Genomic DNA, 14412 nt, shown 5'->3' on the forward strand with positions numbered 1-14412 from the left:
CTTTCGGTTCCTCCTTTTTAGTTTTGTTTTTACTGTGTGCTTTCGTTTTTATATTCAATCCGTAATATTAACCAATAGTTAGCTTCAATAGTCACCACATGTACACATGTACATGGGTTAGGCCTAGTAAACGTAAGTCTTGTTTATAATATATTGCTAACGATAATAATATTCGTGATTTATTATATAATTGTTTTTATTTTTTTTTTTATCTAATTCTAACCATGAATAATTTGAAGTCTCGATGTTTCGAAGTTTTTTTGTCGGTCCCTTGAACTTCGATACATCAAGGTTTGATTGTAACGAATTGTTCCTTTGTTATCTTATCTGACAATGAACGCCATTGAGAGATCCTTAATGTCGGAATGTTGCTGGTGTTCCATGGAGACAAAATTTAATCAAAGCATTTTGACATTTTACTATAAATTTCCATTTAGTGGAAAAATATCTGTTATATGAAACTATGTAGTAAAAAGTTGTATTATTCTGAAAAAAATAGCATCACGAAATGTGAAATCCTATAAATGCTCGCAAAAATATCCATGTTAGTATCTATGGATTTTCTTGATAAAAACACCTGTAAATATTAAGGGACAGAAAAGAATGTCAAATCAACTAACTATAAAAAAAATTATTTTATTTTGGGAGGATTTTTATTTGTTAATTTTTTCATTAGGGGAAAAACTTTGACCTCAGTGACATCACACATGGTCAAGAAAGTGAAAGGATTCAGAACCACGAGTTTTATGGTAAGTTAACCTTGATTAATATTTTGTCGTTTTTATGGTTGTTCCTGATGTCTATAAATTGGCATTTGTCAATGATTTTCCAAACCAGACTATTTTATGACATGTCATAACACTAGTGCTGAGTTGGGATAGGTAGTACACAGGTTGCAAAAATATGAAGAGCTTTTTGATTTTCAAATTCACCAACTTACCATAAACACGTAAATTAAAGCTACCTTTAACAGTTTTAATAGGGTTAGAATCATCATGTTTCATGTAGTTGTTCCTGGCAGAGTATTCATTGAGAGGCTGCAAAAAGATGACAAACTTGTCTGATATTAAATATTCCATGTTCAAATTTTTTGTGAATATTTCCTTTTTTACCGCTGGCATTTAACATCCTGTATGTATAAAATGTGGCCGGTTATTTTCACAGAGATCCTATTTTAGTGAATTTGTGGATCAAATTTTGCTATGATTGCTAAGTTTTGATCCAGGATAACATTGACTAGTTAAGATAACTGGTGTGTTAACAACATTTCTTACTAGTAGGTTCCATAGATGATTATCATTCAAAAACAGCTCACTTTTAACTAGTATTTAATTAGTCTTTATTAAAAAAAAAATAAGATTTAGCTACATTTTTATCATATTTGTGACAACTATTTTGAGGAGTTATGGTCCCTTTCTTTCCCTTTGTTGTAACTAAATTCTTAACCATTTTCCTCTTCCATTAAAATCTCTTCTGAATCAGCTTCAAATTTCATGTCTTGGCTTCAAATCATCATCAACAATCTGTAACAAGTTTAATTGCCTATGATTTTTGCTTTTGAGTTAATTTCTTCATACATGCCCTGTGAGCCTCTTGTTGATTTGCCTTGATAAGTAACATTCAAATAATGTCATTCTGTTGCAGTGATTGATGTTGCTGCCAATATGGAAGAGAACTTATCTGTATCAAAACTTATTGCCAAGGATTCTGTTCTCTTAAAGGTAAAATATATGCATTTCATCATCAGCTGCAGACTTATTTTTTATTAGGGTCTCATGCAAACAAATAAGTTGATCTATTTTGTTACTTATGACACGGAACAAAAGTTGATTAATTTAAAGTTTAACATATGTCTAATATTACTGGAGATACAAACCTGATACACAATTGAAAAACTCAAAAATTGACAATTTTAAGTTAAATACACAATTGAAAAACCCCAAAACTGGCAATTTTAAGTTAAAGCCATCAAAGAGTTTTAGGCCCTTCCAAACTCGGAAATCAGATGTTTACATGCACAACTAGTGTTTTTTTGGAGAAACAGCTGGTTGTTTTGCATCTTTGTGTTTATCTGCCAAGAAATACACCTTATTACAGCAGTTTATTGAATATTCGGATGGTTTTAAATACATACACATGAAATAGATATCAGCCAACAATACACCCTCACATTGCAATCAAAACACATACAAGGGCAAGACTTTATTTTTTTAACAGCATCGAAAAAAGAACAAAATAATGATGAAAAGATTCACAATATTTCACAACACGTTCAAGTCTCTTTCGGTACCCTTGACGCGTTAATCCGTCACAGAGGGGATTGTGGGACTCCTAACCCATTGGTTTCCTCAGTACCATGTGTTGTTGATATATATTATACTAATAATTGTGATTGTTTAATTTGTCTTTGGTAAAGTTTATACACTGATAGGGTTAAAGTAAGTTTCTTCAGATAATAAACAGATTTAAATGCATTTGTGACCTATTTGTGACATGCTTTTAAGAATTTTCAGGATATTGTACAAATGTTTGTTACAGTATGTTGTGGATACCCACCTAGATATGGTGTGGTATGATTTCCTGATAGAGATATCAACAGACGACCACTTTCCTCCAAATCCGTACCCTCATTTCCTGTCAGTACTGCGGAGATCAGCCTTTAAGTATGTACTGGGATTTCGTACTTTATTGATTGTGTAGTACAAAGAAGGGTTTCCTCTTTGCACTTATCACTTAATATGTACCATGTATATTCAATTTGATTGTTCATGCAGTATTCACATGAATGTGGAAAAAAAAGTCTCAAAGGGTGAAAAAATCTCAAACAAAGTATAGCTTATTGTCAATTGGGATATTGTCTGTGTGGTCATATTTTGGCTTATTTGGCATGAAAGTGCCAAAATTAAACATTAAACCTAAATTTGACTACATATTGGTATCAAAAGCTGGAGTTTTAGTTTCTTACTCTATGTTTAATTAGGTACAAAGAGTCTAGAAAATATTCTGTTATATTTTCTGGCTGGCTGTTTGGCACGAAAGCCCCAACCTGTCTATAAAAGCAACCTGTCTAGATATATAAATATACTGACCGTTTGTCTGTCTCTCCTTCAGTGGTCGTTATAGACAGGTTTGATTGTACTGTAAATCAACATTTTGTTTTGCATATACATCTTTAAGAATTGATGTCACTATTTTCTAATTTTATCAGGGTATGAAAGAAATTTTGTTTGCAAACTGTATAATGCAAGTAGCGTATTCTCACAAACGTTTTGCTCTGGTGTAATAAATTCCTTATTACTAGAAAGCAATACTATAACCTAAAGTTACTTTCATCAATAAGCAGAGTGAAAATCCCATTCATTGTGATTTGAAATGTGTTCAATATCTGATTTGGAGGTAGGGATATCCTTTTTGAGAGGGGTATACCCTTGGATCAACATTAACTTTGATTAAGCTTCTTCTTCTCCTTTCAGATATACATGTACATAAATTCTGACCAATGGCTTACAATCGGGCTGCTGTGTAAAATACATGACATTGTACAATATCTAGGGTCATAGTAATTCAAAGAGACTTACTGCATGTTTAGCTTAGTTAAAATTCACAAATTTGCATTTAAGTATTGATGTCACTATTTTTTAATTTTATCGGGGTGTGAAAAAAAAATTGTTTGCAAACTGTGTGAATCCGCATAGCGGATTCTCATAAAAGTTTGCAAACAATTTTTTTTTTTTCATATTCCGATAAAGTTATAAAATAGTGACATCAGTACTTTTAATTAATTTTATACTCTATTTGATAAAATGAAGTATGTTCAAGGGATTCTTTTTTCCGAATCAATACGCAACGTCAATGCCTCTATTCTGACGTCACGATAACGTCGGGGTTTCGCGCCATTCTCGGATTTTTTTTTCATAGTGGTATGCAAAAAAAATATTGGCCAATCAGAAAGCCAGATTTGGTATGAAAACAAAGAAAAATAAATTATTGTTAATTATTTAATGAAGTTTGTTTTAAACAAAATTTGTTTATTAATAAGGAATGAAGTTATCAATCAACATCAACTTAGTAATTGTTTATGTATTTGTATTGCCTATGTTGAAGGATGGACTTGTTTTTTGAGCGGACTAATGCTATCACAGAGCGGATGTGGTCGGCAGAGAATATGAAACCCGAGGACTGGGATACGTACGTCTTCCACATCCCCGGTGTGGATTGTCACGGTATGACCTTGTAACCTGTTGTAACCTTCATATTTTTCTGTTATAAGGACCTGTTATAATGCAGTTGTTTCAGAAAAAGTCTATGTGATTATGTTTTAACAACTGTGGGACACTAACTGTGAATAGTCCATCATAAATATTTGCCATTTTCAATTCCTGTATGATTGATAAGCACAGGAGTCATGTAGGCGAATCTGAATATTTAGTTTTTAATGGTTTTAAATCTCAGTTAATTGTTTTGGATCTTTTGTATCCTGTAGGTTGCCCCACTGTCCTGGGCTACCCCACTGCACTGATTGTATTTTGATTGTTTTTAGCCCATGGATCATTTGTATTTCCCTAGGCTGCCCCACTGCCCTGATTGTACTGGACACAGGAGCCTACGTACCTCTGAGTGAACTCATCAAGACTTTCCAGCAGACCAAGTTTACACAAATCAAAGGACCATACAGAGTGAGTATTTATCAGTATTACAACATAGAGTTATCTGCCCTTATAAGCAGTTATGAATTACAACTTAGTACATAACGTGACAGACTTCTGGATTCTGATTGGCTACACACATGGGTACTATTTGCACTACAGGCACTGTTGAAGTGGCGTAAAATTTAATGTGAATGTATTGTGACGTCACCATTACATGACGTCATTATAACATTGCACTTCGACCAAGATGTCAAGATGGCGGGCAGGCTGTTGTGTATAGGGATGGAAGCAAATGTTGCTTTTCTACAGAAGACAGTTTTCTGAAGCTGAATCCCATTTCATAGACATGCAGATTGCTACGAAAATTCATATGTTGTACTTTTAATGTAATAACGTGGTGAGGAAATGAAGATGTAGCGTTGCGAGAAGTCGGTTTGACATGCTTCTGTTACGATGACATAAAAACGGGTCTCACGTGAGGATGATGTACTAAACCCATTATGGCCTGGTTGAAATGGTACCATTGGCTCATAGTATTGTCTCTTGATACATGTAGGATAGTGCCCTTAATAATACTTCGACTATAGGAGATTTCAGAAAAGATGGCGATGACGTCACACAAAGGTACATCCGGGCGCTCAAAGGTACAACTCCTATATCTGTACACATAAACATTGAGGGAACACAGCCGCTTGCGATGTTTGTTTACATTTTATTGTAATAAATAGTACGACAATCCGAGAACTATTGCGTTATTTACATTTCGAAAAGTGTAAATAAAAATATTTTACAATAATTTACAATTTTAAACATATGGTATTCATATATTTTACTCTGTTTATACTCCATTTTCGACCGCCACGAGAAAACACGGTCGCCATTACGTATAAACATTGACAGATATATTGCAAATATCAATTTGAAATTACAAATTAAATTCAAAGTCACCCAAAATATAATTATAAGCAATTACTGTTTTCGAAGGGTTTCTTGATAAAACACCTTACGATGTGTGATTAGTACAAAATTAAACATTTGCTTTCGTAGATTACCCCAAGCCCACGGCAGCCATTACAGTACAACCGAGAACCCGAATTTCGTCCGTTTTCAGTGTCATAAAATTACGTATTCTGGTTAATATTTTTGTCATCAATTTTGGGATTTAGTTTATAACATACAAATGAGTCAGTTTGTAGGTTCATTATATCATATTTTTAAACAAAACTTTGAGTATTTAGGATTCTCGAAGCCGTGCGCAATGTATCCTGGTCGGCATTTACGTACAGTACTACGATCTGTAATTTATATCAATTTAAATGAAGTCTACCTAATATGTATTCAAATTATATAAAATTAATACCATTTCAATTGGAGACTTAACACAGCAGTCCATGGCATAAAAGCGGCTGAAAATGAAATATTAAAAATGAAATATGCAGCATGAAAACTGAACGATTTCACCATATATTATTTTTCGAGATCGGCAGCCATACATGTACGTGTACGTGTAACACAGTAGTTGATACAAGGGCATTCCATTAAAACAACATGTACATATTAAATAACGAAATATATATATCTTAAACAAGTACTTTTTTAGATAAAAGTGTTGGTAATCATTCATATGATTTATTTCTACCAGCGATGAAGCCATACACGAGCGGCCGTGGTCTGGTCAGGTGGTTCACGTTTTGTTTATATCATATCGTGTTGTGAACAGCTTTTTCATGTTTAACAGAAACATGATACATTGAAATAAATCATTTATTCATAAACACCTTTTTCACAACCTCAATTTATACGTATGAACAAAATCGGGAACGTGTGATGGCCCATCAGCGCTTCGATATGTGGCTTCGACACTAAATATACACTTGTTATATTTAGCAATAAACAAATGAAATATAAAAAAAATGTTAACATCCGTAACACGTGAAACAATAAGAAACCATTTCAAAATCAGAATTTGCAAGTGTGAAAGTATAAACTTTTGTCAAAGTATCGATTATGAAGCAGGGATGTACGTATCTGTTATTGTTTTTATCAGTCGCCATACTGTGTTTGTACCTTTGAGGACCCGGATGTAAACTTTCTGTGACGTCACGCCATCTTTTCATAATACCTCGACAATACTATGAGGCAATAATGCCCTCTCAACCAGGCCATGATAGATAAACAGAGTTGTCTACTCTTGTAAGCAGTGACATTGCTCATTGGAGTTATCTAGTGTTTAATGGTTTTAAATCTCAGTTAATTGTTTTGGGTCTTTCGTTTTTACAGAAGCTGCAGCAGACTTAACTACTCTTGTAAGCAGTTATGAATTACAACATAGTTATCTACTCTTGTCAGCAGGGACATTGCTTATTAGAGTTGTCTACCCTTGTAAACTGGTATATAGGCCTAATACCACAATAACACTTCTGGAGTGTTGTAGGAGAATGTAGTTTTGGGATGTTACAAAATTGTTTTTGCTGGATTAGCTATTACAGCGATGTGTTACTTTTTGCATTTATTTTTTTAGCCCACCATCACCAGATGGTGGGCTATTCAAATCACCTTTCGTCCGTGGTCCGTCCGTCCTTCCGTCCGTCCGTTAACAATTCTTGTTACCGCTATTTCTCAGAAAGTACTGAAGGAATCTTTTTCAAATTTCACATGTAGGTTCCCCTGGGGCCCTAGTTGTGCATATTGCATTTTGGGACTGATCGGTCAACAAAATGGCCGACTGGCGGCCATCTTAGATTTTGATAGTTAAAGTTTGTTACCGCTATTTCTCAGAAAATGCAGAAGGGATCTGTCTCAAATTTCATGTGTAGGTTCTACTAGGACCCTAGTTGTGCATATTGCATTTTGGGACTGATCGGTCAACAAAATGGATGACCGGCGGCCATCTTGGATTTTGATAGTTAAAGTTTGTTACCGCTTTTTATCAGAAAGTACTGAAGGGATCTGTCTCAAATTTCATATGTAAGTTCCCCTAGGACCCTAGTTGTGCATATTGCATTTTGGGACTGATCGGTCAACAAAATGGCCGACCAACGGCCATCTTGGATTTTGATAGCTAAAGTTTGTTACCGCTATTTCTCAGAAAGTACTGAAGGGATCTGTCTCAAATTTCATCTGTAGGTTTCCCTAGGGCCCTAGTTTTGCATTTTGCATTTCGTAACTTATTGGTCAACAAGATGCTGATCTGCCGCCATCTTGGATGTTGATAGTTATTGCTATTTGTCCGAAATTACTGTAGGGATATCTCTCAAATTCCATGCAAAGGTTTCCCTTGGGCCCTAGTTGTGCATAGTACCTTTGGGACTGATCGATCAACAAGATGGCCAACCAGCCTCTATCTTATATTTCACCGCTGTTTCTCAAAAAGTAATGAAGCGATCTGTCTTAAATTTCGTATGTAGTATGTTTGAAAGAGTTTGAAAAGCAGGGAAAAGATCCCTCTTTCCATTGTCAGACATCATTCTTTGGTGGGCGCCAAGATCCCTCTGGGATCTCTTGTTTAATAATAATAAAAGTATCAATACTTCTGGATGAATTTTGTTTTAACCCATTTTTCGAGGTTTATTGTGCGTGAGGACACTTAAACTGACACAAACTCAACAGGTCTATGACAGTGGTCTAACAAGAAGTCTTCTCATTTAAGTTTGGAAAACACAAATAAAGATGGGTTCACAAAGGAGAATAATAAAATTTGTCACCCCCTATGGGGTCAGACAGGAAAATCTTAAATCGAGGGTAAGATTCTTTAGTTGTCAAACACGAGGCTTTGACCGCTGAAGAATCATATCCCGAGGATAGAGATCTCCTGTCTCATCCAAAAGAAGGTGAATGACTATTTTTTCTCTTACCCTATGTGAGCACGTGCAAAGATGTTGTGTAGCTTGTCTTTACCCTAGGGTGAGATAGAAAAACTCACATCGGTAAAACTGGATATCTCTGTCCGGGGTAAGAGAAAGGGTTAACGTTATCTCAATCTCAGACTTTGGTAAGTTAACACTCGGCACGCCTTATGCTGACCTTGTTTACATTGTTCTCTCAGGATAAGATTCATTGACAAATCGTTGAAAAATGATGATATGTTATTTCACTACACAGATTGCTGTCTGTATGGCCTTGTCTGGCTCTAGTATTCTGTATGGTAAGATGCAGCAGTACCTCAACGAAATAGAACTACATGAGCACATCTACATCCAGGGGCCACGGGGACATCAGCGCCAGGCAGTCAATATGTTTGTTTCTATAGGTAGGCTTGGTTTTAGTGTACTACATTATTTCTAGTACATAGCTTTTTTAGTATATGTCTCTTGTCCAGTCTTCAGGTCATGTTTCATCCTCATGCAGTGAATACATATTACCTATATATACCTATAACGATCTGTCTATTTGTTGCACATACGGCATTGGTTGTATGGAAACACTGCATGTTTTTATGATTACATATCAGAATAATACAAAAAGTCAATCATGAGTTTCTTTAGCTGTATTTGTGTTTTAGACGCCATATCTCAGCATGTTCAGTGTGCTGGAAAGTATGAGTTTGGTAGTTATGTTGGATCATTTGATGTCAAAGTCACTATAATTGTTTGGTAGTTATGTTGGATCATTTGATAACGCCATATCTCAGATGTTCAGTGTGCTGGAAAGTATGAGTTTGGTAGTTATGTTGGATCATTTGATAACGCCATATCTCAGGATGTTCAGTGTGCTGGAAAGTATGAGTTTGGTAGTTATATCATTTGATAACGCCATATCAGGATGTTCAGTGTGCTGGAAAGTATGATTTATGATCATTTGACGCCAAATATCCCACCATATCTCAGGATGTTCAGTGTGCTGGAAAGTATGAGTTTGGTAGTTATGTTGGATCATTTGATAACGCCATATCTCAGGATGTTCAGTGTGCTGGAAAGTATGAGTTTGGTAGTTATGTTGGATCATTTGATAACGCCATATCTCTGTATGTTCAGTGTGCTGGAAAGTATGAGTTTGGTAGTTATGTTGGATCATTTGATAACGCCATATCTCAGTATGTTCAGTGTGCTGGACTAATCCGGTGAAAGAATCATATCTATACAAGACATTTAAACCTATTCTGTACATACCAAAACTATTTTGATAAGCGTTAATTGTATACAGCACGTGTTATATTTACATCAATGTTTATGTGTCCATGTTGTGTTCTTTCCTATCATACTATTCTAATGAATGATTAATTATTATGTTTTATTTAATACATCAAAATTGAAAATGTGAAAACAAAAACAACGATGATCATTGTATAAAATGAGAAAGAATTAACATATATCTACAATATATATTTGTATCCAAAGGTAAGGAGGACAATCATTTTACTGATCACAAATCACTATAATATAATAAAAATATCTGATATATAGGATAGCTCAGTAATGCTAAATGAACCAGTAATTCTCATAGCAGTATTCCATTGGCAATCGTTTTATCATAATTGTTGTATACAATACTACTATCGTCATAATATACGTTATAGCTATAAATACTAGCATTTATTAAGCTTTTGGACATTTCCTAGAGAGCGTTTGCCTGTGATGTACATGTTATCACTCGCACAAAATTATCTCATAAAAATAGGTATTATTTAGCGTTTCTATAACCAACCATCAATACTGGAGTCGGGTTGTCCGTCTGTTTGGTTGTAGACACAATTTTATCCAACGAACTCCTAAACTTCTTGACAGATTTTGATACTATTTGTGATACAGAACCCTGACATAAAGGGGAGTTGAGTAAAATTATATAGGGTTCTGCAATGACTCCTATTAATGGAGTAATTGCTAAATAGGTGCAGCGAGTCGGCCATTCTGGCGACAACTCTAGTTATATCCTGCAAACACACGATATTTTGTTTCGGTGCTCTATCTGACACATAGCTTTTACAGCCATTTTCTTTAACATCTCTGATGTTTCATGTTTTAATTATACTTTCTTCGTTTATGAAAATTACTTTGTTAAAAAGTCCGTAAATAAATATTTAGACTATACAATTGTAAAACATATATTCGTACATGTAAAGATTCTGCATGAATGACAATGACATATATTGTCGTTTATTTTTATGTAATACAAATTTGAATGTACATATTGACCTTCAACATTGCTTATTACACTTTTGAACTTTATGAATATCATTAAGTAATGCAGATTTTATTTGTAAATCAATGTAAAATTGATAAGTTTGTTACCATGAATATTTTTAAATTGCATTCACATTAAGATAATATTTAATTACATAAACTGTGAAACGTTGCCGAGATAAATACCTGAATTTGTAATTTGATATACCACGACAGAGGGAGTGAAAAAACTATTGTTATAGACAAAACTTCAATGCAAATAACACTTACTCAACACTGGTAACTTTTTTCGAATTTTGATATTTTTCCATATCAAAGTTGAACTTTTGTTGTCTTTTTTATGCGTATATTGAAATGTACACTGCTTTAACGTGTTATTTTACATTGTCATACATGTATCAATGGTAGGTTATATATATGCATAACACCAGGTGAGTAAGACTGAAAGACGAAAGCATGCATTGCATAAAAACTGAAAGCAAAATCAACTATGAAATACATGTAATACGTCTTATGTTCAAAATATTTTGATGTGTTACTTTCCGTTATCACCATGAATGCATCAAATATTTAATACCGGATGAGGAAATAGCATTACAACGTTAGAAATGGAAATAGTATTGATATTAATATACATAATTGCGTAAATTCTAAGTTTTTTTAAATATGAATTTTATCTATAATGCGAATCATTTATGAAATGGTTTTTGGTCGTTATATTTGTATGCTTCTAAATGCATGTCTATATAGATTAGCATAATCACCTTACAAAGATATGTGCCTTTTCCGGACAATCTTGCTTGTTTTGTATAAAACTTTTAATGTACATTGGTATCGTTTCTATCTTTTTAGTATACAATTTTGTCAGTAAAACCTGGAATAAAAAACTGTCTCCAGATCGCCGGTGTTTGTTCATTATTCTACCTTATCAAAGTGGTTACACGCCTTCATAAACTCCTTTGTCTGTCGCTTTATGTACTTAGCCTTTTAGTCCGCTAAAACTGACCATAATCGCAGGCTCAAAATTCTGACTGATCGCCTGTTTATGGTCAGCTACCTACTGCTCTTAAAAAGCCGGGGATTGTAGTACAAATCTGGCGACAGCGATTGTAGGACTTCTGTAGGCTTAATTGGGGTCAGAAAGGTATTGACAGTTAAAAGAAAACATTTGGCACTCACTTTAATACATGTCACATCCCAACTCATCACATAAATGATGCTATGTCCCTAGTTATGGTCGAGACGTCCTAGAATCAATGTTTGGGTAACCATCTTTGAAGACTGAAAGTTAATTTTAACACTCAATCAGACAGCTGGGATCGATTTCCGGTGAAATTCGACGATTCTAATTGGCTGTTAAAATCAACTTTTGGTCTTCAAAGATGGCTACCGAAACACTGATTCTTGGACGTCTCGAACATAACTAGGGACATAGCATCGTTAATGTGATGAATTGGGATGTGACATGTATTAAAGTGAGTGCCAAACGTTTTCCTTTAACTTTAAAGCCATATTTGACCCCAAACCAACATGCAGAATTCTCATAATCGCTGTCGCCAGATTTGTACTACAATCCCCGGCTTTTCAAGAGCAGTAGGTAGCTGACCATAAACAGGCGATCAGTCAGAATTTTGAGCCTGCGATTATGGTCAGTTTTAGCAGACTATTAGCCTTTATGATCGTTACCATACCAACAAGGTTTATCACAGTGATTATAGACATTGTGTGTGGTGTGATCGTCTCCATCAAAAGCAGTTTACAACATGGCTTTGTCTAGAAATGTGAACTAATTGACCGATATTCGACGGAAACCAATTAGCAAGGTGAGCTGCAGCCATAATGGACATTTGTTGTTACATAGCTAATGGACATTATATTCAGTGGACTCTATTGTATTATAACAATTGGATATCTCAATTATTGTCTTACATATGTATGCAAGGATTTAATAGCAATGGCGGAAATATAAGCCAGCAACCACTGACTAAATGTGCTCGGAATTGTAATTAAAATAGACATTAGTGTATTAAAATATTCATAGTAAGGGAATGTATGCTACTTAGGCACATTTTTCGAAGATCCAGCGTTGCGGTAATGATGCCCATAATATATGTTCCTACAAAACAATAAAGTTCAGTTAGGTGTATATACTCTTCATGTCATAAAACAATTTGGGTTCATGGGAATCAAATGAAAATGATAATATACATGTATGTATATAGCAATGTCAATTATTTTCACCTGAATATATTTATTTAGAAATGTTACTTTTTGCTCAATGTCTATTATTATAACTAATAAGCATTTTTAATTATTCGTCGAGCAAATAAAATATCCATACATTCTTGTTGCGTATGGAAAACCATATGTAGTGTCCTGATCTTGTGAGTCGTCCACAAAGTTTTGTTTGCAGAATTTGTAGAACATTTATATATATAGCTCATACCTGTACTCCCACATTTATTGTTAGTATAGTATCATTAAAATCCAGTTTGTACATGTTAAACACCCTGCGTGCTTTGCAGATTATTTACAGGTCGATATCCTTTAAAACCCTTCCTATATTACAATGTGCAATTTACTGTGTTGTGCCTAACTGACACGCAATCATGTCGTATCGACATACAATCAGTTGCACATTTTAGCTAATGCACTTTCTAACACTTTCTGATAGGATGTGTAGTGTTCTCAGTAGGCTTTGGCATTGTTCTAATAGGATGTGTGATCTCGAGTAGCTTGGCATTGCACTTTGGATTGTGCGATTCATTCTCCTGGCCTATAGGATGGGTGTGAATCTCAGTAGGCTTGGCATTGTTCTGATAGGATGTGTGATGTCTCAGTAGGCTTGGCATTGTTCTGATAGGATGTGCGATCTCAGGATGCTGTGCTTCATTGTTCTGATAGGATGTGTGATCTCATAGGCTTGGCATTGTTCTGATAGGATGTGTTATCTAGCACTTGGCAATTGATCTGATCAAGGAGTGTGAATCTCAGTAGGCTTGGCATTGTTCTGATAGGATGTGTGATCTCAGTAGGCTTGGCATTGTTTGGATCTCAGTATTGGCATTGTTTCTGATAGTGATGATGATCTCAGTAGGCTTGGCATTGTTCTGATAGGATGTTATCAGTAGGCTTGCATTGTTTGATAGGATGTGCGATCTCAGTAGGCTTGGCATTGTTTGATAGGATGTGCGATCTCAGTAGGCTTGGCATTGCTGATAGGATGTGCGATCTCAGTAGGCTTGGCATTGTTCTGATAGGATGTGTGATCTCAGTAGGCTTGGCATTGTTCTGATAGGATGTGCGATCTCAGTAGGCTTGGCATTGTTCTGATAGGATGTGTGATCTCAGTAGGCTTGGCATTGTTCTGATAGGATGTGTGATCTCAGTAGGCTTGGCATTGTTCTGATAGGATGTGCGATCTCAGTAGGCTTGGCATTGTTCTGATAGGATGTGCGATCTCAGGAGGCTTGGCATTGTTCTGATAGGATGTGCGATCTCAGTAGGCTTGGCATTGTTCTGATAGATGTGGATCTCAGGAGGCTTGGCATTGTTCTGATAGGATGTGATCTCAGTAGGCTTGGCATTGTTTGATAGGATGTGTGATCTCAGAGGCTTGGCATTGTTTTGATAGGTGGATTAGG

The 14412-nt window shown here is 35.1% G+C and overlaps 1 protein-coding gene across 1 annotated transcript in view; it reads left to right on the top strand.

Moving 5' to 3' along the window:
• Window positions 1-9120, top strand: part of LOC138331879 (uncharacterized) — a 31276-nt gene extending 22156 nt beyond the window's left edge. The window contains exons 19-24 of the mRNA XM_069279720.1: window positions 677-749; window positions 1645-1721; window positions 2539-2663; window positions 4105-4223; window positions 4567-4676; window positions 8751-9120. Of these exons, the coding sequence (XP_069135821.1) occupies window positions 677-749; window positions 1645-1721; window positions 2539-2663; window positions 4105-4223; window positions 4567-4676; window positions 8751-8933 (687 nt within the window). The 3' untranslated portion in view covers window positions 8934-9120. The remainder of the gene's footprint in view (window positions 1-676; window positions 750-1644; window positions 1722-2538; window positions 2664-4104; window positions 4224-4566; window positions 4677-8750) is intronic.
• The last annotated feature ends 5292 nt before the right edge of the window (window positions 9121-14412 follow it).

The sequence above is a fragment of the Argopecten irradians genome, chromosome 9 (genome assembly GCF_041381155.1).
Source record: "Argopecten irradians isolate NY chromosome 9, Ai_NY, whole genome shotgun sequence".
NCBI lineage: Eukaryota > Metazoa > Mollusca > Bivalvia > Pectinida > Pectinidae > Argopecten > Argopecten irradians.